Source organism: Phalaenopsis equestris, unplaced genomic scaffold (genome assembly GCF_001263595.1).
Source record: "Phalaenopsis equestris unplaced genomic scaffold, ASM126359v1 Scaffold208075, whole genome shotgun sequence".
Taxonomy (NCBI): domain Eukaryota; kingdom Viridiplantae; phylum Streptophyta; class Magnoliopsida; order Asparagales; family Orchidaceae; genus Phalaenopsis; species Phalaenopsis equestris.
In genome coordinates, this window is record NW_018227357.1 from 62,167 (window position 1) to 89,550 (window position 27,384).

A 27,384-nucleotide genomic window follows, 5' to 3' on the forward strand; every position below is an offset into this window, starting at 1 on the left:
ATCAAATTTTAGCATATTTTTTTATAAAAATAAATATTGTTCTTGAAGTTGGAAATAAAATCATAATAATAATAGCAAATATAGTATTTGTTTAATTATTTTCTATTTTATTCCTATTTTTTATTTTTTAAAATAATACATCTCTTTTAAAAATATCAAAAACAGAAAAAAAAATATTTTTACTCTTTTTAAAACACCATAAACAAATCCATCTCTAAACACATAATATAAATAAGCCTTCACAGAATGTCCGTTGTCGCGTGCAGCTCGTCGGTCGCCGCCCCCTGCTACTTGTCGTCTACCGCCTACCGCCTACTGCTCATCGCAGCCAGCCTGTCTACTGCCCACCCGCCCGCTTGTCCGCCCGTTACTTGTCATCACTGCCGCTCGCCTGCCTGTTTTCTGCTGTCGCCACTCTGTCACCTGCCTACCACACGCCTCTTGCCTCCTGCCCAGTGCTTGGCGCCACTCGCACAGGTAATGATTCGTGTTCGGTAGAGCAAGGAATGCATCACATGATCAATAAGCGGTGGAGCTTAATAGTTCAGTGTAATATGAATCCAATTGATTTATAAAAAAACTAGTTTTCTTAAAAAAAAAAAAAGATAAAAATTACCTAATCAAACATATTTTATAATTTTTATTTTTAAAAATTTCTAAACCTTAACGATATGAAATATATTTTTTAAAAATAGAAAGTAGAAAATTGAGAAGTAAAATAAAACAAATTAAATTTAAAAAAAATTAAAAAAAATAGAAATGAAAATGGATCTATATATTTTTTCTTAATTTTCAACATTAAAATATATAGAATATTGTAAAGTAAATTAATTGCCCGCTCAAAAAATATCGCCGAAGCCACCTTTACACACGTAGAGTAACGTGCGTATCCAATGAAATCACGGTACAACACCCCACGCGATAGGAAAAAAAAACGGCGCGGTAACACGGAGAATATTCCCCTCGTGTTATTCATGTGTTATTCATGTGTTATCGTGTATTATTTATATATTACTGATGTGTTATGTGTTATTATAACATCAAAAATATCCTCAAGACATAATAACACATAAATAATATACAATAATATCATAATAACACCAAAATATATTTTCTATAGAGAAAAAAATGACAGGATAATATTGAGAATATTCCGCTCATGTAATTCATTTATTGTGTAAGGGATTAATATTTACCGCTCTGTCTCACTCTCGCGACTTTATTCAATCATCATCCCTCCCTCCTCATTTTCTCCCCATCGTCCTACCCTTTAATGCCTCCTCCACTAAGGCCAGCAAGAGCAAATGATAAAGGACGAGGGGATCACGAGGAGCGCGTTCCATCTCTCGCTTTACTCCATAGTCCTTCGACATGTGAAATCTTCCGCAGCGAAGTGATTATTAATGAGACCTCCATCGCTAGGGCAAAGCAGGTGGCAAAGGCGAAGGGAACTTGAAGAAAAGCTTGGTTTCCACTGTCCTAATTGCTCATTTTCACCATCCCTGTGTCGCTTGTAGTCAATCCGAAGAGGTTATTTCCCCACTCTCTTTGATTATTTTGGATTTATAGTGGATTAGGTATCTTGATGACGTAAGAGTAGGAGTAATGCTTGCCAAGCTTCATTCAGTTATCGTAAGAGTTTTGTTTTGTGTGCTATTACTAAATGAATTTTGTTCTTTCTTTAGATGCTTGAGTTTTGACGAGAGTTGTTTTGGTTCTATTGTTGCGACAGTGGGTATAGCTCTTGTCCAGCAACGCTGATATAAGGTGAGGCCATTTAGGCTTAACTGATTTGAATTCAAGACCCTCCATCTGAGGAATTTTCAGTTTGGATTTATATCTTATAATTTATTTTTTGAATTTTATAATATATCTTATCACGGAAGAATTGAATTTACAAAACCAGAGCTAATTGAGGCATGCTAAATTATTTTGGCAAATTGTTACTAGTAAAAGCAAAATCTATACTAGCTGATATGTCAAATGGGATTAAAAGGTAATTTTTAACATTTAGTGATTATAAGGATTAATTTAAAAACTTTAAACAAGGAAATTGTAGTGTTTTTTAATATTTTGTTGAGTTTAGTGATTTTCTTTTCAAAAAATTATTTACCTATGGGTTATTTTGTCATTACTATCTAATTTATAGAAGTCCTTAGACATGAAATTAAGCATTACTTAAATTGCATTTCTCCAAAGATATTACATCAGACCTTGTACCGAGATTTTGATAAGAATGAAGAATATTGTAATGATCCTTTTGTTAAGACTAGTGTACCAGTGATTAATATTCTTAAAAAAAATAGTTTCTCTTTAAAACATGTTAAAACTCATGGCAACATAAAATTTATGTATGGTAAAATTTGATCCATTTAAGAAGAATTTAATTCATGAATATCTCTTAACTGATGGATTTGGTGTAGAAATATATTTCATGTCACAAAATTTTATTGAATTTTAATGTGCATCAAAACCTATACTGTAATATATTTATGAATCTGAACCAGAATCTAAGAATTTGCTACAATCAAAATTAAATTATATATTGAAACTTGTGCATGAGATCCTTTATGACCTAAACTTAAAAAAAAAGGAAAAACGTAATTAAAAAAAGTTAAATCTATTTCTAAATTCAAAAAAAAATTATAAATCATGCATTTTGAAATTGATAAACTAAGTATATGATGATTTTGCTCCCAATGAAGTATCTATGATAAAATTATGTCTATGAATCAAAATTATAATAATTTTATTTGATTTTAACAAATTTCAGAGAATAACTCGTGTACTATGGATGCATGGGAAAGCTGAAAATGAAGATCAAATACCATCTTTTCATGCACAATTTGTTATGATTCTCCGTAGTAATTAAGGTAAAACAAATATTTTATTTCTCTAAAGCAAACAATGCAACCACTAACATATAAAATGAAGGACAAACACCTACAATTTGATAGTTAAGTGTTCTCTCCCAATTCCTACACTTCGAGAGGTAGGAAATCTCTCTCAAATCCTAAACATAAGAATCACAATAATAATTTTATGCATGCTCATAATCCTAAACATATTAGTCCTATTTATACTAAACAATCATAAATGACAAAATATTAAATTTCCTTTAGATGCACAAAAGATAAAATTGCTCTTAGGCTAGACATTAACGTAGCAATACTCCTATTCCAAAAAGATACATCCGCAAGGTGGGTAAAATTGTTACTGTATCAAGTCGTGCGGCTTCTCATAATTAGGCTGGAGTCCAGTTCTTTCCATCTGCATTGACACTCTTCACAACCTCCTTCAACTTATCAAAAATCTAGGTCGTCACTTTCCACCACTAAAAATTATTCTTCAATTTCTTCGTCCACTGCCACACAATCGAATTAACCTTTCACAAACTTTTGGTAGTATCTTGAAAGTCACATAAACCTTCTCAACCCCTTCCAGGCCTTAGGTAGTGGCCCGTCTAACCTATCTCCCATCTTCGATAGATCCACTGACACCAGAGTCTTGCACAAACAAGGGTCACTGCAAAGCACTACCTTCTAATCTCTCTCTGAAATCTCCATGATCAAAATTTTCCAATTCATTGTAGCTTCCCCTACAAATTGCAACCATTTCATTCCCAATATCACAAGGGAAGAAAATCTTCCATCACTTGAGTGTTTGGCAGTATTAAAATCATTCTTTACAAACTCCACTACTCTTCTCCAGCTGTCACATTCCCATCACGACTTCAAAACTTCATGTTTCCACCATCTCAAGCCCTAATTGCTTCACTATTTGAGTAGCAATGAAGTTGTGGGCGACCCCACTATCTATCAAACAACTACATTTTGCTCTCTGATATGGCCTTGAAGTTTCATAGTGGTTAGGTTTAAAATCCCACCATCGAGTTCAATATGACTTCTACCACATTTAAGTGAAGGTGTTCCTTCTCCTCCACCACAATCTTCTCTATTTGTACATCATCAGCTTCCTCTTGACACATTGTGAGAATCTATAATGCCCAATCATTGCAATTGTGTCATGAGAAAAACTTCTTATCACCGAAAACATAATCCCTTGGCTTGTTTCTCCTAAATCTCTATCTCTGTAAGGCATTTGATTGTCCCGATCGTGGTCCTTTATTCCTGTCCTATAGCGTCTCCATCTGGGTTTCCATTGTTTGAACTATCGGTATTGTTATGGTTGCAGTAGTTTGATATGGTGCTCCGCCTGTGTTGCTCCTAATAGCCCGTTTTATTGTATTTTTATCTTCAATTAATTGCGTAAATTTCATAATTTTTCCCAATTATCGTAATCTTAGCGGACGAAGTGATGCTCGAATCTCTAGCTTCAACCATTTGATAAAGTTTCTTTTTTAATGCTTCTTATGATAACCATCTCAAACGACCGATAAAACTCAAATTTTTCCATATACTCAATAACGGATCCTTTCTGAACCAATAACCAATTCAAAAAATTGCTCGTGTAAATCACCTTCCCATCCCTCTCGAATGGCCAAATAACATCTCAAATTTCTTCCTATACTCAATGACAGATCCTTCCTGAACTAATGCAAAAAATTGCTCCTGTAATTCTCTTCCCATGTTGTTCTGAAGTGCTTCAACAATCGGACCTTGAAGACTTTCCATGTCTGAATTGGCTGACATTGTTTTCTCTATTAATAACATGCTAGATTCTTTCCTTCTAAACACAGAGTCACTGCCATCAATTTTTCTTCCTTCATCAGCTCATAAACAACAAAGTATCTCTCCACACGATAAACTCAACTATAAGCATCCTCTCCTTCAAAGATCGACATTTTCATCTTTCTCACGTGTGAGTCTCCTCCCCAATTTCCTTGATTGAAGTTGATTCCACCCATAAAATAGTGGTTGAGTTCTTTTCCTCAACCCATATTGATTTCTCTTCTTCCACAAGTCTGGGGTGTCTCATAATTAGCTTGTTATTTCCCATAAGCTCTAGAATTACCTTATGCCTGACAAAATGCACTGGTGTGGTTGGATGCAACCTTTTATCGCGATCCTACCCTTTATGATTCTATGTTCCGGGTCGAAATCCTTCAAATTGATCCTCCTGCCTTGAATCGTCTGTCGTCCCATTCTGTCAACTGCCTTTCTTTCCAACCATCTAGATGTCTTGTCATTCCTTTCAAGTGTTGATGCTCGAGTTCGCTTACCATTTCTTCATCCGATCTCGCAGATCCAGATCCACCTGAGACAATAATGTTGCCCTGATGTCGCACGAATTCTTTTGATTGCCGCCACTCGTGCCCGTTCTATTTTTTGTCGCTCGATCTGTTGCAGGCAGTGGAGGATTTGTGTGGGACTCCGCTATCTTCTTTATCATTTCTTCTAGTCTTTTGACTCTCCCCTCCATGGCTGAGAAATGCTTTTCTATTATTGATCTGATTTGACTGACATCTTCCGCTAGTTTTTTATCCAAAGCATCCATCTTTTTAGCTGCCATTACTCCTAAACAGTTTTGAAACTCTTTTACTATGAAATCATGGGTTTGGAATTTTTGAACACTAGTTCAGCGTGTGAGGAACTCTGGACATCATGATCCTGAAATTCATGTACGCTATTCAGTGGAACTATTGGAAGCCATGTAGAACTCCTGAAGTCGTAAATCGAATTCATCCAATCACGAGTTTCCATCACAAGCGACGCAAAACTCCTTTACATCGCGATCCCAGACGCGTATATTGATCAAGAGCAATGCGGAACTCCTGTTCGCCGCGATCCGCTGTCTCTTCGCTGCAATCCCACACATTGGCTTCTCCATGATAGTGGCGGCAAACTTCGATCCCTAAAAAACGCTGACACATCATGATCCCATTGTGGACTTCTTGGCTACCTCTAATCGCGCAATCTCGTGAGATTTGGTTGCCATGATCTTATTCGTTAGTGACCGTGGATGCCACGATCACTTTGTTCCTTCCCAACTAGCTTCAATCGCGATATTGTGCGGGGTTTTGGATGAATCGTGATTGTATCGCAAGCCTTGAGCACGCAGGAGCTTTGCCATCTTGTCGTTTCTCCCAGCTCTCTTGAATTGCGACTCTATCACAAGATTCAGTCATGAAGGCTGCAGATTTTGGCTTTCTCAATGTTGAATTCCTGTTGTCTTGAATGGCCACGACGCTGTCTAACCTGGCACACGTTGATCCGGTCGTCTCTTCTCAAAATCTTGCCCTGATACCAATTTGATAGGATTCTCCGTAGAAATTAGAGCAAAACAAATGTTTTATTTTCTCCAAAGCAAATAATACAAAACAAATATATTAAATTAATGATAAACACCTACAATTCTAGAAGTAGGCGATCTTTCACAATTCCCACAATTCGAGAGGCAAGAAATCTCTCCCAAACTCTAAATCCAAGACTCACAAGAATAATCTCATGTATGCTCCTAACCCTAAACATATTAGTTCTATTTCTACTAAACAATAAAAAATGACAAAAGACTAAATTATCCTTAGACTAGGTACTAGCATAACACCATATTGTTTTGATTCGAAAATATATTAGTTTTTTAGCGTTATGTATACATTAATCACATCATATTGTATCATCCGCTGGTTATAACATGATTTGCTTGAAAATATTTTTGAGAACCTTTTTTTTAATGATGATAATTATTACCATGCTTTGTAAATCAAGAAAAAATAAAAATAAAATAATAAAAATAATAAGATGTAGATATATGAAATTTAAAATGGGTGATACGGTAATGGCTAATCTGAATCTCAAATGGTTTCTTGCAGGAATCCTTAAGAAATTAACTACTCGAAATAAGAGATCATATAAATTTATATATTGTATTAAGATGAATACTTATAAATTGAAAACATTTAAAAATTATTGGTATTGCTCTTGTTCTTATTATATATATGCTTTGATTTTATATCACGAACATTCAAATAATGCCTTAACTTTTGTTTCCTTTTACCAACTTAATTCGGATTTGATTCTAATATAGCACCCCCATCACGCACTCAAATCTCAAATTTAGGTGAAAATTTTTTACTAAGAAATATGATTAGAAAGTTTCAATAAAATATAAATTAAATATGTATTAATTTTTATATCAATTACCCTTTATGAATTATGGCTAGAAATATGTATAATTAATTCATATAGTTATGAAATTTTTATGAGAAGAAATCAGCTTGAGCAAATTACTCAATAATTGTGTTGTACAATACTTATTATTTTCTGTATAATGAATAGAACCCTCTCCAAGAGTGCGAGCAGCTTTATGCAGCCTATTTGTTAGCAAGAATTTGTAATTTTTTCTTTATTTGTGGTGCCCTCGTTGTTAAGAAAAAAAAAATTTTGGAATTTCACATCTGCTCATTATCTTTTTTTTTGTCTAGCAAGGTTTTGTTTGGCACCAGAAAGATCTGAAGAGGGAATTTTTTCATGTTTGTTAAGAATGACCAATTAGCGGATTCAACTAATGAAATTATCATTATTTTACTGAAAGCTGCTTGTTTAAGAATTTTTAAATATTTTACTGAACACTATGTTGTAATAACAAATTCGTACAAAATGCTACCTCTCTTATTTCCAGAATGGCTGAGCTGAAGAGGAATTCCGTTCTGATCTTAAGGTTTGATGGCGAAGATTTAAAGGAATTTGTAGGCAGCGCTCTGTTTGAATCTGAGATGATCAACATATTCTCGCAGATAGAGGCGAGCAGCTCTTCTTTGCGTGAGTCTCTTATGATGGCTTTGGAACGACTAACGGTTGACCATGGTGTGCCGCCTTATTCTGACTCCTGGGTAAATTACTAATTTTGACTTTGTTATCATAAACCGTCATGTAAAAAGTCAGATTGAAGGTGTGGATTTTGAATAAATTGTTTGCGAACTTGCCTAACTCAAGCTTGACCTGAGTTCAGGAGTGATAACATCCAAAAACCACTTTTTACTTGATTATAAGCCTGCCTGATGAATACAACAGATAAAATCAGGATAATTGGAATACCCTTTGTAACATGTTTTATTAGAGTGAAAATTGCATACATACCAGACTATTCTTATGTATTTATATATCCAATGTTTGATATTTGAAATTATAACACCTTGGTGTCATATATCTATGCATGAAAAGGTATATTTCACTTTTAAAAATGTAGTGATGTTGGTACTTTTTATGTGATGTTAAAGATTTGAGTGGCATGCAAATAAATAGGAATGTTTAAAATTCATAAGAATTGTGTGGTATGTATGTAAATGCCCCTTTATTAAATTGTTACGTCATAAGTGGGTTGTTTTATGTTGTCAATTCTAATTATATCACAACAGAATCAAAATAAGATCTTCAGATGCATGACCATTTCTTGAGCCATCACCTTAGACTTAAATTTTTCCAAAACTAGACAATCTCTTAATTGAACAACTTAGTTGGCTTGGTAGTCAAGTTAGACTGATATTTTTTTTTATTGCTTGATCTTCTTTTTTGCTTATTTTTGTAGCTATTAAAAACTCATTGTTTAATCATTTATAGTGAGAATGGGTGTAGGATCAAGCAATATTAGTGCTTCTCTTTGATGATGTTTGAACAATTTATGATGTTTTTTATCATTTATAAAAGATTAAATTTCAAAATAGTCACCCGACTATTCGTATATGACCAAGGTAGTCCCAAAATATTATATTTCTCAAATTTAATCCCCTGACTTTACAAAACTGATTCAAAATTGCCCCTCATATTGAAATTATGATACAAAATTTATCCAAATTTAGTCTCTCAACTCTACAAAATTAATCCCAATTTAATTTATAAGAGATCATTTTGGATCAAGTCAAGAGAGCTAAATCAAAGAAATGTGATTTGAGACTAAATTGGCCACATATGAACAGTTGGGGACTGTTCTGCGATTTAACTCCTTTTATTAACAAAAAATAGCCTCTCCTTAGGCTTGGTGTTTAGGGTTGTGAAAATACGCCAATTTGAATCAAACTCAACTTAAAAAATTTAGTTTCGAATTGACCTGAATAATTTTTAGGTTTAGTTCGGGTTAAGGAATCCTAACTAGTTTAGTTTTTTCTGGGTCGAGTTTGGGTTGACCCGATGATCCGTGGTGCAAATACACACGTTCATGCAATGGCGCATGTCAATTAAATAGTATATGGATTTTGAGTCCAAGTGCTTCTTAAGTTAAGCCAAATGTTACCCTAGGAGTCTATTAGTTTTATCCAATTAAAATAATTTTCAAATTATAATTTTAAAATTCCTAAAGTCTACAAAAGGCAAAAGGATTTTAATTCTTTTTAAGTGTTTAATAGAAAACTAGTTTGAATTATTGTTTTGTTTAGGTTTAGATCTAATTTAAGTTTTCCTAATCTCGTTGACTATCGAGAACATAAATATTCTTTGTTCCCTTTCAAGATAAGATTTGTATTACAGTTTAGTGTTCCAAATATGGCAAAATCTTTTAGGACATGTATTTCTCAATTGATTTCACTCCCTAATAGCAATATGTTTATTCTACCAAAGTTGTTTGTGTTAGCATAGATGTTCCTTCCAAATTGTTTAGATCACAACGAATTTTAACATTTCAACTGACCAAATTAAAAATAAATTAAGCTCACAAAGTTAACTTGTTAACATATTTCATTTAGTTCCACCCGAAATCTTGAATTGATGAAAACCATAATATAATCACTAGCCCAAAGGAGTTTGAGATTTAGTTACACAAAATGTTTGCAATGCAAGAATCAAAATCAATGAAAATTATAACACTAGAACATCAGAAAGTGTTAAAGAAAACACTCAGTATGATCTACATTTGAGATCTTTTTGATCCCTTATAAAAATCCTTTCAAATAATTCCTTACGCTACAATCATCAGAAGTCCTTCCAAACCCTTTACAACACTCCAATATACAACATTTCACCTAACTTTACTTCCAAACCATCATTGTAAGAGAAAAATTGCCCTATATTGGTTCATGGCGCTGGGGCGCCAAAATGTGTCTTCCGTGTGCTTCAACGATCGCTGGAGCGCCCAAAAAGTGGCACTGGGGTGCCAAGCTCTTGGGTTTATAGCGTATTATAAGTCGGGCATCTAGAAGTTGTGTCAGTGGCGCCTAGGATTACAGTGGCGCTTTGGTGCCACTATAGTAACTTTGCTACAATAATACCATTTTAATATTTTTGGCATGTCATCGTCATCTTATGATCTTGTCAATTTTTATAATAAAACACAACTCAAACATCATCAAAGCATAAATCTACATAAAATTTTGTATAAGAATATACTTAATTTTAATAAATTTTGAGCACTTAATAAATTCTCTCGAACACTCACACTACTTTTACGTAAGTAATTCTTTTATCAAACTTTATATCCTACCGGAAATAAGTAGTAATTAGTTTGAGAATCATCATTAAATGAATGGTCTGGTGAATATATAATTAAAGCTCATATACATAATTTTTATTGATTAATTATATCCCGATTTTTATAAAAAAATAATATTCTTTTAATCCAAGACTCCTAAGTGTTTAGATGTAGCATTGATTAAAATTTTTTTAATTAATAAGTATATAATTTTAACTTAACCAACCATATAGCTTCAGTTTGGACTTTCTCTTTCTAAATATCAATGAGATTTTAAGTTATTTATGTTAAAGAAACTAATAGATACTAATTTTTGTATATTAGATTTATGATCAAGTTTCTTTTTTTTTTGTTTTTTTATATAAAATTTTCTTTTTAATACCATGGGCTTTTCACTTTTCATCTTTTGTTTCTTTTTAGGATAGTTATTTTTGATAAAATCTTTAATGATTTTGAATACCTATCTTTTTTTATTTAAATCAACTCTACTTTTTCACAGCACTCCTATATATAACATTTCATCTAACTTTGCTTCCAAATCGTCATTGTAAGAGACAAATTGACCTATGTCAGTTCATGGCGTTAGGGCGCCGGGATGTGTCTCTCGGATGCTTCAACCGACACTTGAGCACCCAAAAAGTGGCACCAGGGTGACAAGCCCTCGGGTTTATAACCTATTTTAAGTAAGGTATCTAGAGGTTGCATCAGTGGCGGCTAAAATTAGAGTGGTGCTTTGGTGCCGCTATAGTAACTCTACTACAAGAAAATTTTGCATGTCATATTCATCTTATTATCTTGTCAAATTTTGAATAAACGAAACAAACACCATCAAAGCATAAATTAACATAAAATTTTGTATAAAAATATACTTATTTTTAATACATTTTGAGCACGTAATAAATTCTCCCGAACTTACACATTACTTATTCTCAAGTAATTCTTTTATCTAAGTTTATATCCTGATGGAAATAAGTAGTAATTAATTTAAGAACCATCATTAAATGAATGGTCTAGTGAGTATATAATTAAAGCTTATATGAACTTCATAGATACCTGAATTTTATTGACTAATAATATCCCAATTTTTATGAAAAATTAATATTATTTTAATCCAAGACTCTTAAGTTTTTAAGATATAACTTGATTAAAATTTGTTTAATTAATAAGTATAAAATTTTAGCTTAATCAATCATATGACTTCAGTTTAGATTTTCTCTTTCTAAATATAATGTCTTAAATTTCAATGAGATTTTAAGTTGTTTAAGTTAAAAAAATTAATAGATACTAATTTTTGTATATTAGATTTATCTTCAAGTTTAATCTTTTTTAGCTTTTTTTTATATAACTTCTTTCTAATGCCACGAGCTTTTCGCTTATTCACCTTTTTCTCTTTTTCGGATAGTTATTTTTGATAAAATCTTTAATGATTTTGAATACCTTATCTTTATATCTTCTTTTATTTAAATCAACTCTACTTTTTCACAACACTCCTTTATATATAATATTTCACTGAGCCTCGCTTTCTAACCATCATTGGAGGATAAAAATTGCCCTATGTTGGTTAATGGTGCTGGGATCGAAAACATCTTCTAACCGGATAATCAAATGGTCGATGTTTAATGTGACCAAACAATCTAATACGACTCTCTCTATTCTTGTCTGGAACTGGTGCTACACCAACCCTTTCACGGAAGGATTTGTTTCGCATTTTGACTCTAATTGTCAAGCCACTCATCCACCTAAGCATTCTCATCTCAGCAAAAATTAATTTTGTTTTATGCTTCTCTTTTACAGGCCAACATTCTGCACCATAAAGCATTGCAGGTCTCACGTTCATTTTATAAAATTTTTCTTTATGTCTAAGCAGTACTTTTCTATCTCACAGTAGGCCTGGTGCATTCTTCCACTTCAACCAACTAACCTAAATTCTACTATTAGCATCCCTAGCTGAATTACCATCACTTTGAACAATAAATCTGAGATATCTAAATTGTTCACACCTATTAATGATTTGATCACCCATAGTTACAACTCTGTCACTAGAGCTACTAATACTAAAATTACATTCAATGTATTCATTTTTAATGTATTCATTTTTAGATATTCATTTTTAGATCTACTCAATTGAAGGTCTTTAGACTCCAATGTAGACCTCCATAATTTAAGTTTATCCTGAACTCCTTCTCTAATGTTATCTGCAAGAAGGATATCATAAGCAAAAAACATACTCCAAGGTGCATCCTTCTGTAAATGTCCAATAAGAGCATCCATAATGAAAGCAAAAAGAAGCGGGATTAAGGCGATCCCTAATGTAATCCAATTGAAATAGGAAAATACTTGGTCAATTGTCTTTCTGTTCGAATTCAAGTAACAGCTTTAGTATTTTCTTTGATAACTTGAATATAAGTCAAATCAACTCCTTTATTTTCTAGAACTCTCCAAAGTACTCATCTTAGAACCTTATCGTAAGCTTTTTCTAAATCAATAAAAATCATATGTTGATCCTCCTTACTCTCTTTAATTCTTCATCAAACCCCTCAATAAATGCATAGCTTCCATAGTAGACTTGCCCGACATAAATTCTAGCATAAATCCAAACTGATTATGAGAAATCTTTGTACTATGTCTAAACCTATGTTCAATTACTCTCTATCTCCTATAATTTTAAAGTATGGCACATTTTAATTTAAATTAGAACATAAAAAAATAAATAAAATAAAAAATGTGATCCCAAACGACTCCTAAGATGTTCATAAATAATTGTATAATTTATGACATATAAAATGTAAGCATATATTATTTTATATTACTTCAAAACTTAAGTCCTCTTAATTAATTATTCATTAAAAGAAATAAAATGATCACCGGCATCTTTGACATCAAATTTTCATGTATTCACATATCTAACACCTAAGTTTGATTTTTACATTTATGTCACCCAAATCTTTGATATCATATAATATGCCATAATTTTTAGTTTTAAAAATTGAAATACACCCTTTCATATATATCTAAGGTGGCATGTATGTATAAATTGAAATTTAGTTTTTAGATACATAAATAGATTAAAATTAAGTGGTATGTATGTAAGCCTTTCTTAAATTTTACATTAAAAATATTTTTTTAATTTTAATCTTAATAATATCCTTCAGAAAATTTTGTTTTGTTAATTTAGGATACGCATGTCTGACACATTTTTTTTAATATTATTTAAATTTGACACATTTATGTTGTATCCAACTTACAAAATAATCGTGTTTGATACATACTCAACATTGCGTGGATCCTTGAGTAGATGTGTTTGTGCATTATAATATAAAACTTTTCCAAAAAAATTATATTTTGTGGTGCAAGTACTGTTAAAGCTACCATTGTCTTTCAACTTTTGGGATAGATTTTTTTGGATAATGAAATTTTACTCTTCACTTAGAGCTATAATTTCAAATTCTCCTAGCTTACATCTTTTATTTAATGTCTTTCAGGAATTTGAAGTACTTAGGCATTTATTCTAGAGTTTTAGCAAAGGTTATGTTAATGATAATTTTTTCGGATATCTTTTAGAGCCTAGATAACTGTTGGTCAAGTTTCTATTTTCGAAGCATTTGGAGGATAAGGTGTGATGGCCTGTGTCTCTCTTTCTAAAGGTTTGTTCATCTATCCTTAAGTCTGGCGTAGGTTTCTCACTTAGGGTCCGTTTGGCGCAGCTTATTGCTCGTTTCGCAACGCCGTGAAGGAGTTTGGCTGATGTGTTGAGGCCGGCGGTCGGGGATCGCGCGTAAGGGTTTATGTTACGATCTGGTGGATCTTTTGCCGCTGGGAGAGGCCCGCGTTCCGCATTTAGGCACAGCTTATTACGGAGCAGCCCCTCGATCCAGTCTCCTGCCCTAGCTCTGCAATCAAGCTTCCCTGTTCTCCGCTCTCAATATCGTGCACCCCCTGCTCTCCCGTCTCCTGCCCTAGCTCTGCGTAATGTATGCCTTTTCCTTTAGCTCGTCTCCCATAGAAGAACTCTCTCCTTCCCCTCTCTCTCTCTCCCTCTTCTTCTTCTCCCTTTTCTAAATGGCATTCGTAGATGGGGTTATTGGCGATATAAGCGGCGGTACTAGTCCAGCTACGCGCTGATTTGGGAATCGTCGAATCCCTCCTGCGAACTCCGGAGAGAAGCAGGAAGACGGAACATAGGCTGTTCGTTAACATGACTCTCGTCGGTCAAGCTTCTTCCATTGGAGCAAGCAAGTCTTCTATCTCTTTCAATGGAGAAAGCTTTGGAATTAAAAAGACTGTATTTTTTATTATTAATCGTGTCGGGGAGGAAGAAATTAGAACTTAGAAGAATGTAATGTAGAAATACTGTAATAAAGAAACTGGTAATGATCAGAAAAAGTATAAAATATGTAGAAAATATCAGAATAGTAGAAAGAATATGTTTTCACATCTAAATAACCCAAAAACATATTACTAATAATAATAAATAGATTATGACATCAAAGTAGAGATTGTCAACATAAAACTTTTGCATAGATCAATCAATTGTAGTCTGCAATTGTTTGAGAAGCAAATGGTGCTAGGATTAGGGGAACAACCAGGGGCAAAATGGTCATTTATCCAACAACAGCTTCCAGTAAGCTGTTCTGAATAAGCTGCCTCAAACAACAAGTCAGCTTATTCTGATAATCTACAGATTATCAGATTATCAGAATAATCTGTTTATCAGCAGATTATAAATAATCAACTGCTGCCTCAAACAGACCCATAGTCTCTTAAGTTGAGGTTTTTCCAATGTAACTTTATTTTGGGTCATCTCTTCTAACTCTTTTCCACTTCTAAGTTATATGACTTAACAGCATTCTACACCTTGGTCTTTAGGATTCACCTCAGTGTTGCTTGATAACGCCCCTTGGAGTTCTTGACTCAACAAGTTAGCTACATGCTTTAATAGTGCTTCAATATTTCTAGTAGTTGCAGTTTGTCTCTGTATCTGATTTCCTATTTGCAATATTACTTTTTTCAATGACAATCTCTTTTCTTTATTGAGTATTGATCGTGAATCTAGGTGGGCAAGTGGGTTTAGGGTTTGAGAAATCACTACCCTGAGTGTTTTAATTGTCCAGAGTTTTGTTAGTGGCTACCTTAATGAAGATTAGTTACATTTTAGTTGTTATTTCAATTGAAGTAATTATAGTTTTTATAATCAGCGTTGTAGGCGTTAGAATAATGGTTGTTGGGTCCGTTGTTAATGACATTCAAGGACTCCATAATTCCTAATTGTTTATATGCACTATCATCACTTATTTTTCCATTCGTTCTCCGCACAAAGCACCATGCGGACAAAGGCTGCGATAAACCTAATCACGACGGCTGCTTCTTTTCTTTTTTTTTCCTGCCGCGATAGGAGAATCACAGCCATTGTCCACACGACGACAACATATGGAAAGATTTTTCTTGTGAAGTTAAAATGACTAACACATATGTGGTCATCTTCTTAAGATTAAATCTCTTAGAAATTTTGTGAAAATTATTGATTGTCATTTTATCAATTAAACCACATGCCTCAAAAGGTTTATAAATCAAAGATTTCTTAGCTGCAACATCTATAATTGACCTCAGTGATCCTACTAGCCCTTTATAAAAGGTTTGTATGATTAGTCAATCAGGTAGAGCATGGTGTGAACATTTCTTAAGCAGACCTTAAATCTCTCCCATATTTTATAGATTGAATCATTGTCCAATTGAGCAAAAGAAGTGATATCTTTCCTAAGCGTATTTTAAATGGAGGGAAATAGTTAGGAATATTTGGGTAAGTTTATTTCATGTGGTGATTGAACTAGTTGATAAGGAGTTTAGTCACATTTTCTTTATCTCTTAAGGTTACAAGAGATATCCGTTGGAGAGTTCTTGAGAAGAAAGATGTTGATATGACCTATATTCAAGTCATTAAAGATATGTATACAAGAGTTGTTACTTGTGTTCAAACATAAGGAGGATTGACCAAATGTTTTCTTATATCTATTGTTTTACATTAGGGATCGACTTTAAGCCCATATCTTTTTGTTTTAGTTATGGATGGTTTTACTGGACACTCACAGGAGGATGTACCTTCATGTATGCTTTCTGCTGATGATATCCTTCTCGTGGATAATATGAGAGAAAATGATAAGGAAAAACATGAATTATGGAGGCCTACCTTGGTGTCTAAAGACCTTCATTTGAGTAGATCTAAAACTGAATTAATGGAATGTAATTTTAGTAGTAATAGCTCTAGTGACAAAAATGTAACCATGGGTGATCAAATTATTAAAAGGTGTGAACGCTTTAGATATCTTAGGTTTATTTTTCAAAGTGATGATAATATTAATGAGGATGTTATTAGTAGAATTCAAGTTGCTTAGTTGAAGTGGAGTAATGCTTCAGGACTATTGTGTGATAGAAAAGTACCGCTTAGACTGAAAGGAAAATTTTATAAGATGGTGGTGAGACCTGCAATGTTCTATGGCGTTGAATGTTGGCCTGTAAAAGAGAAGCCATAAAACTAAGTTAATAAAACTAAGTTAAGTGTTGCTGAGATGAAAATGATTAGGTGGATGACTGCCTTTAAACTTAGAGAAAAAATGCGAAATGAATATATATGTGATAGGGTTGGTGTAGCTCCAGTGACAGTCAAAATTATAGAGAGTCGTCTTAGATGATTTGGTTTCATTAAACGTCGACCATCTGATGATCCGATTAGAATAGTTGATGTTTTAGATTTAACTTATGTTAAGAAAGACAGAGGTAGACCTAAGAAGACTTGGGCATATTGTATAAAAAATGATCTTAATTTATTAGAATTAAGTGAAAATATGACACTAAATAGGATGCAATGGAGAAAAATGATTCATGTAATGGACCCATTTTGTGGGATAAAAGTTTTGTTGTTGTTGTAAAGAAAACAGGAACAACTTAAATCTAAAAACATCGTCAGAGATATCGTTATGCTTAAATGTTGTACATATTTCTTAGAAGCTGATAGTGTGAAGGTTTTGATCTTATACAGGTGATCCCCAAACAGAGAATTTTGAACAATTTGTATGATTACAGCTTTGAGTTTAGTGTTTTTGAACTAATTGTAGGTCTACTAATGCTCTAGTGCACTCCATCGACCAAAGGTTGGTCAAAGTTTCTGAGTGATCTTATTTGATTATTTTTTTCTTGATGCTTTGTCATGTTTTCTAATGTCTATTTGGTCTTTTCCAATTTTTTAAGTTTTAAATTGTTATTCTTTTTGAAGGTCAAACTTTCAACATATCCATTCATACACATGCAACACTTAAAATTAATTAGCAAACCTAAATAGCAAACAACAACAATAATGCAATAAAATAAAAAAATATTATTAAAATGCAAGAAAACACAACTAAGTGTAACAACTTTTTATTGATAGCGCTACGGCGCTGGTTCGTAAAAAACAAAGTTTACATAGAATACAAACAAAAATACACACTTACACCAGTTACACCCAAACAAATTATAATGACAAATGAATGAGTAATATATATATATATATAAATTAGAACAATAAATTAGAACAATGAATTCATACAAATGAATGAGTAATATATATATATATATAAATTAGAACAATGAATTCATACGTAAAAACATTCAACTAGTATTAAACCTAATTTGAAAATAATGTAATTTATTGGTAACAATGCCAAAAATTTAACCTATGGTATGAACACACATGTTCATACAAATACACGTGTCGATTAAGTAGTATATGAATTTTGAGTTCAAATACCGGTCTTCTAGAGAATTAAGTTACTTCTGAATTTAAGTCCAATATTATCTTAAAAGTACTAGTTTTATCGAATGCAAACAATTTTCAAAGGTTAGTTTTAAAAGTCCTGAACACTACTTATGGCAAAACGTTTTTACTGGATAATCTCTTTGAATTAGTGTTTTGTTTAGGCTTTGATATAATTTAAAACTTTTTAATGTCATTAACAGTCGAGAACAGAAATATTCTTTATTCTCTTTCAAGATATTAAGAAGCATTGAAGATTCTTATTATAGTTTAGTGTCCAAAACCATGCAAAATCTTCTAGGACTCCATATTTTCCAATTGACCGCACTCTCCTAATAACAATATGTCTATTCTACCAAAGTAGTGTGTGTTAATTTAGTTGTTCCACTTGTACTTTTCGAAATTCTTAGATCACAAAGAATTTTAGCATTTCAATTGGTCAAATTGAAAGTAACTTGAGCCCATAAAATTAACAGATCAACGGTTTTCATTTAGTTCTAATATAAAACTTGAATAGATGAAAATCATAACACAATCACTAGCTGAGTTTGGACCTTAGTTACAAATCTGTTTACAACGCCAAAATGAAAATAAATGAAAATCATAACATTAGAGTAAGAGAAAGTGTTGTAGAAACACCCTATATGTTCTTCACTTGAAATCTTTCGATCCCTTGCGAAATTCATTTCAAATGCTCTCCTACACTCTCTTTTCTCACTCCCTTTTACACTCACATGCAATCACCAAAAGTCCCTCCAATCCCTTTACAACACTCTTTTATATAACAAACATGTCACCCAAATTTGCTTCCAAACCAACACTGTAACAGAAAAACTATCCTATGTCGGTTTGTGGCATCGAGGCGCTCCAACGAGCACTATGGCACCCAAAAAGTGGCATCAGGTGCCAAGCTATTGGTTTCTGGCCTATATTTTTTTCAAAATTATGCTCCAAGGCATTGCATCAGTGGCGCTGTGGTGTTGCTATAAAATTGCTACAATACTCTTGATATGTCATATCCATCTTATTATCCTGTCAATTGCCTCAATAAAACACAAAATAAATAGCATCAAAGCAAAAAATAACAAAAAATTTTGTACAAAAATATATTTATTTTTAATACATTTTGAACACTTAATGCCCGCCAGCCCAAAATTGACCGAAAACCAACCCGCCAACCCGAAATTGACCCGAGTAATTGTTATGACTTATCGTAAAGTGGTTATATGAGTTCGGGTTGAAGGCGAGTCGGATTTGGGTTGAACTTTCTGAGATTTTTAATATTTGGGTTGGGTTTGGATCAAACAAATATGGATTGGGCCGATTTCGGGTTAAACCCGAACATGCCTTGCAAACCCGATTTGGCACTGCTATTGGTATCCAAATCATACTCTTGATTTTTCTGATTGTTGGTCATGTTCATAGGTTTTTGACAACATTGTCGATCCAGCTCTCCAAGTACTATCCGTGGATCAATTGGAGCAGTCTGCTTCTGAAGAAAACTTCTTGAAAGAATTCAAAACTTTTATTTGTGACATCATTAAACGTCTTCAGGAGCAGCCAATCATTGTTGCTCATACAGAGAAAACCTTTGATGGAGGTGGTATTAGGAGGTTGCTCTCGAACAATATGGAATTAGATAAGGTTAGATTTTCTGCATTCTGCTAAATGCCCCACGTTTTGGACGATTTATTTTGCTTATTTTCCTTATTTATTTATGTAAGATTTACATACATACTACTCAATTCTTATGCATTTACATTTCTAGCACCTAAACTTCAATTTTTACAATATCACCTTACCTATGCATTACCTATACATGAAAGTGTATTTTACTCTTTAAAAGATAAAATAATGATATTTTTGGTGTGATATGAAAGACTTGAGATGTTTAAACGTAAAAAGTAAAGTTTAGGTATTAGGTATGTAAATACATAGGAATTAATGTTAATGTCCCTAAACTTTTCTTAAGAATCGTGAGCAATAAGCTATAAGTATGTGATTCGAATACAAAACTTTTGAGAGAAAACCTTCTTCTTTAGAAGATGGGCGATCTTTTATAACTCTATTAAACTATTTGAGCATACAGTTTGCTCATAGCACGAGCAGTGTATTACTAGAAGTTAATGAACAGGCTCAGTTCATATTGAGGAGTTCCATTTGAGGACCTTATATTGTGTAATGGCAATTAATGTTTCCAATCTCTTTTTTTATTTTTCATTTGTCAGATTTTCCTCATTGTGAGCTAAAGCTTATGAATTTTAAACAAGTAAGGAGCCCTAAAGATTTTATTTTCGGGAAATTTATGTACATACCACACAATTTTTATGTATTTACATATCTAACACTTAAAGTTTGATATTTTCATTTATAACTCTTTGGTTCTATAAACCTATGCATGAAAGTTTTTACTTTTAAAAAATTTATAATAGTGGTGCTTTTTTTGTGATTTTTAAGAATTAAGTGGTATGGTTGTAAATATAAAAGTTTAGGTGTTAGATATGTACATACATAAATATTGTGTGCTATGTATGTAAATACTCCTTTTTTAATGCTGTGAAATCAACATTGTTTTTTTTTGAATGCTGTAAGAGTTTAAATCAAGGGCTGTGAAGAAAGTAAAAAAGGTTTTTAGGATAAAGTGAAGCGTGACTTACCTTATCGGCTGAACGGGCTCTCCTTAGCTACATCTCCTCTTTATTAGTCCTCTTTAGTGGTGAAGATCGACGAAGAAAGAGAGAAAAAAGTATTCCGTTTGTCTACATGAAAAGATCTATGTAGCGTGTCGGGCCATCAAGGGTTTGGAGTAAGAAAGGAATAGGGATTGGGAAAGGGTTAGATAGAGCAAAGGAAGAAGAGGTCACCAAGGAGGATAGATTGTTTTGAGAGCTCATCTTACCAGTGCATTCAATGATGCAATTACTACACATGAAATTTAAAACATCCCAAACAAAATCTAATAAAATTAATAAATCCATTACATGAATTATAAATATAACATGGAATGAAATCAAATTGAAGAACTCTTAGGAAGAATGAAATTGAGTCTAGAATTAGATTGGATGGCAATGCTGGTGTTGTTTAGCTTCCATTTTTCGTAGTAATAAAGGGCCGTCTTGGACCATTTTTGTCTTTTTATTTTGATTTGATTATGATTTTATTTTCGTTATTTTTTATTTGAAATAAAATATTTTTTATATGTTGAGAATTTATTTAGTTATTTTTAAAAATATCACCCAAATATTATTTTGAAGTATTTTCAAAATTAAGTTGATTTATTTTTAAAAATAAAATATAAAAATATGAAAAAAATATGCAAGACAGGTACACTTTTTAAAAATAAAACCAAAACAAACATAAAAACATGATACAAGATTCATTCTAAACAAGCCCTATGCAGATATGTTTTTAAAAACAAAAGAAAAGAATAACATAAAAATAAAAACAAATATGGTCATAAACAAACTATAAGCAATTCAATGAATAGCTCATCAAGTTAATGTAAATACTTGATTATTGGATAAACTATATTAAATCAAATACATCAATAATTAATGCGGCTTGTAGAAATTACTACCTTAAATTTTACAGGCAGCAAATTAGATTTAAAATCCTTGCTACTTTTTATATCAGGATCAATTTATTTGTTGACTTTTGTAATTATGGGCTTTATTTAGCTGCTAGACCTGGTTTGGAGAGACCTGCCAAAGGATTCTAATGTGATTTCAGCAAGACAGATTCTTCAACTTGCACTTAGCCGAATGGCAACACCAGCTGATTTGCCTTCTTATGGCACTGTTAATCAGGTACCTTCTTTTTCTTTAAGATCACATCAATATTTTTTCTTTTTTTGTTAATTAAATGGAAGATTTACAAGCATGCAACTTAATTCCAATGTATTTACATATTTGACATCTAAACTTTAGTTTTTACTCACACAAGTCACACACACACACACACATACATACACATACATACACACACACACCACACACATACATACACACATACATACATACAAATGTACATACGTACGTACGTACGTACATACAGACATAAGATCCGCGCTTTGAAGATGTGTTGAAATGTGTATTCAAATCATTGAAGCTTCATGGAGTAGGGGTTTAGTGAAAAGATCCGCAACTTGAAGATGTGTTGGAATGTTGATTAAATGAATAATGTCACCATTGAACTTTTTAGAGAAATGTCTATCAATCTCAATTTGTTTGGTCTTGTCATGAGACATATGGTTCTTTGCGATACTAATGGAGCTAGACTGTCACATAACATCTTCATGGGATTGATTATGGAGTATCTCAACTAATTTAGTAATCTTTTGATCTGCATTTCTTCATAAATTTCCAAAGCAAGTGCCTGGTATTCAGATTTTGCATTACACCGACGACTGCTTTCTTCTTGCTCCTCCATGTGACAAGATTTTCTCATACATAGGAACAATTCATAGATGTGGATCTTCTGTCAACGAGTTCTCTTGCCCAACTAGCACAAGTGTAAAATTCTACCTCCCCGTCGCCTGATTTTTTAAACAATAACCCTCTGTCAGAGATTTTCTTAAGAAACTTTAATATTTTATAAACCAAATATTCTTCATTTAAACTATTCATATGTTCACTCACAATGCTGACAGAGTAAGTGATATCAGGTTTAGTGTGTAGCATGTAGATAAACTTATCCACCAATCTCTAGTATCTTTCTTCATCAATGACTTTTCTCCTCTTGAATAAACTTTTTGTTGAAATCCAAAGTCTCAGCAGGTTTACACCCTAATATATTACAATTCTCATCTTAGATCGTGCCACATCTATGCATAGAAAATATCTCACAGCTCATAGATCATTGATTTCAAATTCAATGGCAAGAACCTTTTTAATTTTCTTAATATCATTTTCATCACCACATGTGAATATCATATCATCTATATAAACAAGGAGTATATAGCTTTTTTACCTGCCTGTGTATACTTTATGAATAGTGTATAATCAAATTAGTATTGTGTATCTATTAAATTTCATATTCTTGACAAACTTGTCAAACAAGCTCGTAGAGTTTGTTTGAGGCTAGAATGTGACTTTCGTTGTTTACGAATTAAATGTTCATTTGTCAGCCTTGATGGGATCTCCATATATATGTCTTCCTTAAGGTACTCATTAAAAAATGATTTTTTTATATCAAGTTGATATAGTTTTCATTCTTTTTTTTATTGCCAATAAAAGAACTCTTAGGTGCTTTATGGCAACATATGAGACTTAATTTACTAGGAGTTAATAAATCTCGTAAATTCAGATTTACTAAATCTTGAATGTGTTAAAGCTGAAAAACTGTCTAACAATAGATTTATTAAATCCTGTAAATCCAATAAAATTGTTTGGCAGTTACAAAGTTGCGCCTTAAATCTGAAGTGCGCGAAGTTAAATCCATAGATTCGTAGGATCTACTAAATTCGGGATTTACGACCGAAATCCGTAAAATCCGGATTTACCGCATCCCATGATTTATTTTGTCCAAAATGATCCTCTGATAAGATTCTGCTCAAATCATGCCTAAATCCTGCTCTAAATTCGTCACCAGACAACCCCTTACAATATTAGCTTGACCATTAGTGCAAATGTCTCTTGATAAGGCTGAGTGAAACTTTTGGCCATCTAATTAGTCTTGAATCTCTTAATACTCCTATCTTCTTTTTACTTGGCATTAAACACCCATTTTCACCCAACTAGTCTTTTATTTGGAGGAAGCTTATAAAGGTCCAATTGACATTTAGATCAAGTGCTTAAATATCTTCTTCAACTATCTTTTTTTCCATTATGGACTTTAATGTGCTTCATGAATAGATTTGGGCATTTGCACACTATTAAGATTAAATGTAAAAGCCTTGTAAGGTGATGATACCTTCTTATAGACAACAGACTCCAGGATGGGATAATTTGTTCAACTTTTTCTATCTTCTCTATCGGATTCCATGTCCCTTGAAACTTCAAAGATTTGTGAATTTAGGTTTGCTTGTGAAAATTTTTGTGGTTGCATATTATCTTTATTCTACTTAGTAGATTTCTTTCTCCTAGTATACACACGAAGTTTCTTAATGTCAATCTCAAGTTTGAGATCCTCAAGTTGTGGAAATTGGGAGACAGGATGGTTAGGGGGAAATAGAATATGATGTGATAGCTCTAGATTAGTGTGGGTATCCAAAGTAGTTTCCCAAATCTAATATTCACCCACTCTCTTCCTGAATTTCAGATTTGTAGTAGGATTATTTTTTCGAAGAAAGTAACTTCCATGGATTTATTTAATACCCTTTTTGTTAGAAGCTTAATCAAGGAAAATACGTTTGATGGATTTTGGGTCAAGCTTTGTGCGGTTTGGTTGGTGAATGTGAATAAAAGAGGGCAAAATATTATTAGAGGAAGATTGGATGAGAAGATTCTAACATGAGGATATGTTTCCATCAAAACATCGAGAGTGGTTTTGAATCTAAAGACTGCTTGGAATTCAATTTAATGAGGTAGATGGTTGAGTGCTACATCTCCCAAAAAAAATTTGAGTCATTGTGTGACTGCCTTATAGACCTAGATACCTTGAGCAGATGTTTAACCTTTCTCTCAGCTATCCAATTTTGTTATGGAGTCTCGACACATGAACTTACATGATGACATAATTATTTGATAGGAAGGGTCGAAGGATCTATTTAAAGTATCATTTGCATTTTTAGTTTTGAGAATCTGAATTTTATATTGAAATTTGGTGTAAATGATGTCATGGAAGGACTGAAAGATTTTTGTTGTTTTAGATTTCTCATACATGAGGAATTTTGACTTATCACGATCTGGTCCTAGGCTTGGAATTAATCAAGGCTAGTACAAGCGGTCAGAAAATGAGAATTAAATGTTTCCACATTTATTTTCTATAATTAACTATTAACAAATGAAAGAGTCACTAATCAAATAAAATTAAGGCAATATATTCAAATTTACCTCGTTACTGTTTTGTCCGCGTTCTCTGTAAACACTTTCTCTTCTATCACTCATCTTTTAATCACTTAATTAAACTTGAAATGCTAGCTTAAAATAACATCGAACTAAACAAAATTAGTGAATACTCATAGTTCTATACTACAATAATATAAGAAAAAGAAAGCAAAATACATGCAAGTTAAACTTTTTAATAAACCAATATAAACATTTGATACTACTCAATGAATCTTACAATAACAATAACATATATATATATTATTTTATATCCGTACAACTGTCACGAGAACACCGTCTAAAATTTGTACCACTTAAGGTACTTCAATATCAATATCATTTTCCTTATACGTGCACGAGTAAATTGGCGTTCCCCTGCTAGTATTATAAATGAATGACTCTATCATAATCAGTCATGCACATACAAACGGTCAATATAAAAATATTTTTCATCTGCTCATGACATCTAATTTATTATACTGTATATAACATACACTAATGTTTGATACTAAGTACTATATACATTCATAATAATGTATCCAATAAAAATAATAACTTTTAAATCAAAATAAAGTTTTTATAGGTATCATTTTCTACTAATATAAAATAGTAGAGAGTAAGACTGTCAAAACGACTCTTTGTTCACAAACAGTTTGTGCATGGTTCGTCAAGTAGTTCGCGTTTGATTCATTCGTTACACAAACGAGTTGAACACGAACAAAGACTTGTTCATGCGTGTTTGACTCGTTTTAATAATGAAATTGTATATATATATATATATATATATATATAATAGAAAGGGTGGGAAAACAACTCTCTTTTTCTCTGATTTAGAAATCTCAATATTGACTGAGCAATACAAAGTTCGTTCTTATCGAAATATTTCAGTGAGGGCGCCCTCTTGGGAAGTTATCGGAAAGAATTTTGAAGATCTCAAACTAGTAGGAAAGTGAGACTTCTTGATGGGAGGCATGTGTTGATTCAGTTAATAACGGCTGAAGACTTCGCTCGAATTTTCTCTAAAAAATATCTTAACATTGCAGGAAAGTCAATGAAGATGTTCAAGTGGTCTCCTGATTTTACCCAAATCATGAACCTCCCACTGTACCGATATGACTTAGTTTATCTGGTCCAAGCGCATCTATTTAATCATTACGTTCTCTACTCTATTGGGGTCATACTTGGGGATCCTATAAAGCTAGACCTACCCACCTTCAATCTAACCAGACATTCTGTTGTTAGAATACTTGTGGAAAGGGATATTACTTTACCTGATATTACAGAAATCTGACTGGACTCAACACAATGGATATTGACAACAAGTTGTCATGAAACATAGACCCTTTTATTGTACCCATTATAAGATGTTTGGGCTTCCCCTTGACAAATGTCATAGGCTACACCCTAACTTGAAACCTAAAGCTCAAATGAATAAGGATGTCTAACCTCACTGCTCTGGACACATCTGCTTCACCTGTGGAGGGATTCACAGCAAGATAGGAGTTGGTGTCTGATTTAATTGCCTCTAGGGACCCCCCCTCTTGACAATACTGTTTCTTTTAATGCAATTGGTATGCTGTCGGATGTTTCTGATGTGCAACCTACAGCTTCAAACCTTTTTGAAATCAATACTGAAGGATCATTATCCACAAGGGACAATGTTCGGACCGATAATCAGGATAGTCTTGCACCTCTTCATCTTCAGGAAATATCAGATGCAAAGGAGACAATTCAAACTTCACACACACTAGAATATATCATTGTTGACAATATTTCTACTGTTGTTCTACCACCTCATTAAAACGAACAAGTTACTATTAGGCAGACACAAGGAGCTCATCAACTTATACATGTCTGACTTTCTTGTTGATCAACACGTTGATCAGATGAGCCAGTCTTCGGATGAGAAATGACAAATTTACACTTCCAGGCGGAAGAAGAAGAATTGAGGTCTTCTCGAGCTCAGGAACTTAATGGATGACACGTTGGTTACTTCGGGTAATGACACACATCTCACCAATTTGTTAGTTGACTCTCTTCCTAGAACTAGAGGTAGAGGCAGGACTAAATTGAGTCGCCCCTAATCTACGTTTTGGAGGTTTTTGATTTTTTGAGCTTACATGTACCTTTTCTTTTTTGGGATTTTCTGTGCATTGTACCATGTGGGTTAGGTGTCTTTTTTGGGCTCACTCATACAACCTATTTGTATCTTTTCTATTTTAATATACTTGCCCTTGGGCTTTTTTTAAATAT

The 27,384-nt window shown here is 32.9% G+C and overlaps 1 protein-coding gene across 2 annotated transcripts in view; it reads left to right on the plus strand.

The window, feature by feature from the left end:
- The first annotated feature begins 1,214 nt into the window (after positions 1 to 1,214).
- LOC110036543 overlaps positions 1,215 to 27,384 on the plus strand; it is a 45,282-nt gene continuing 19,112 nt past the window's right edge. Inside the window, exons 1-5 of one of the 2 annotated variants that reach the window (XM_020741015.1) lie at positions 1,215 to 1,530; positions 1,686 to 1,767; positions 7,582 to 7,792; positions 19,571 to 19,789; positions 21,823 to 21,951. In XM_020741015.1, coding sequence (XP_020596674.1) covers positions 7,583 to 7,792; positions 19,571 to 19,789; positions 21,823 to 21,951 — 558 coding nt within the window. In that variant the 5' untranslated portion in view covers positions 1,215 to 1,530; positions 1,686 to 1,767; position 7,582. The remainder of the gene's footprint in view (positions 1,531 to 1,685; positions 1,768 to 7,581; positions 7,793 to 19,570; positions 19,790 to 21,822; positions 21,952 to 27,384) is intronic. The other variant, XM_020741016.1, reaches the window with a different exon arrangement.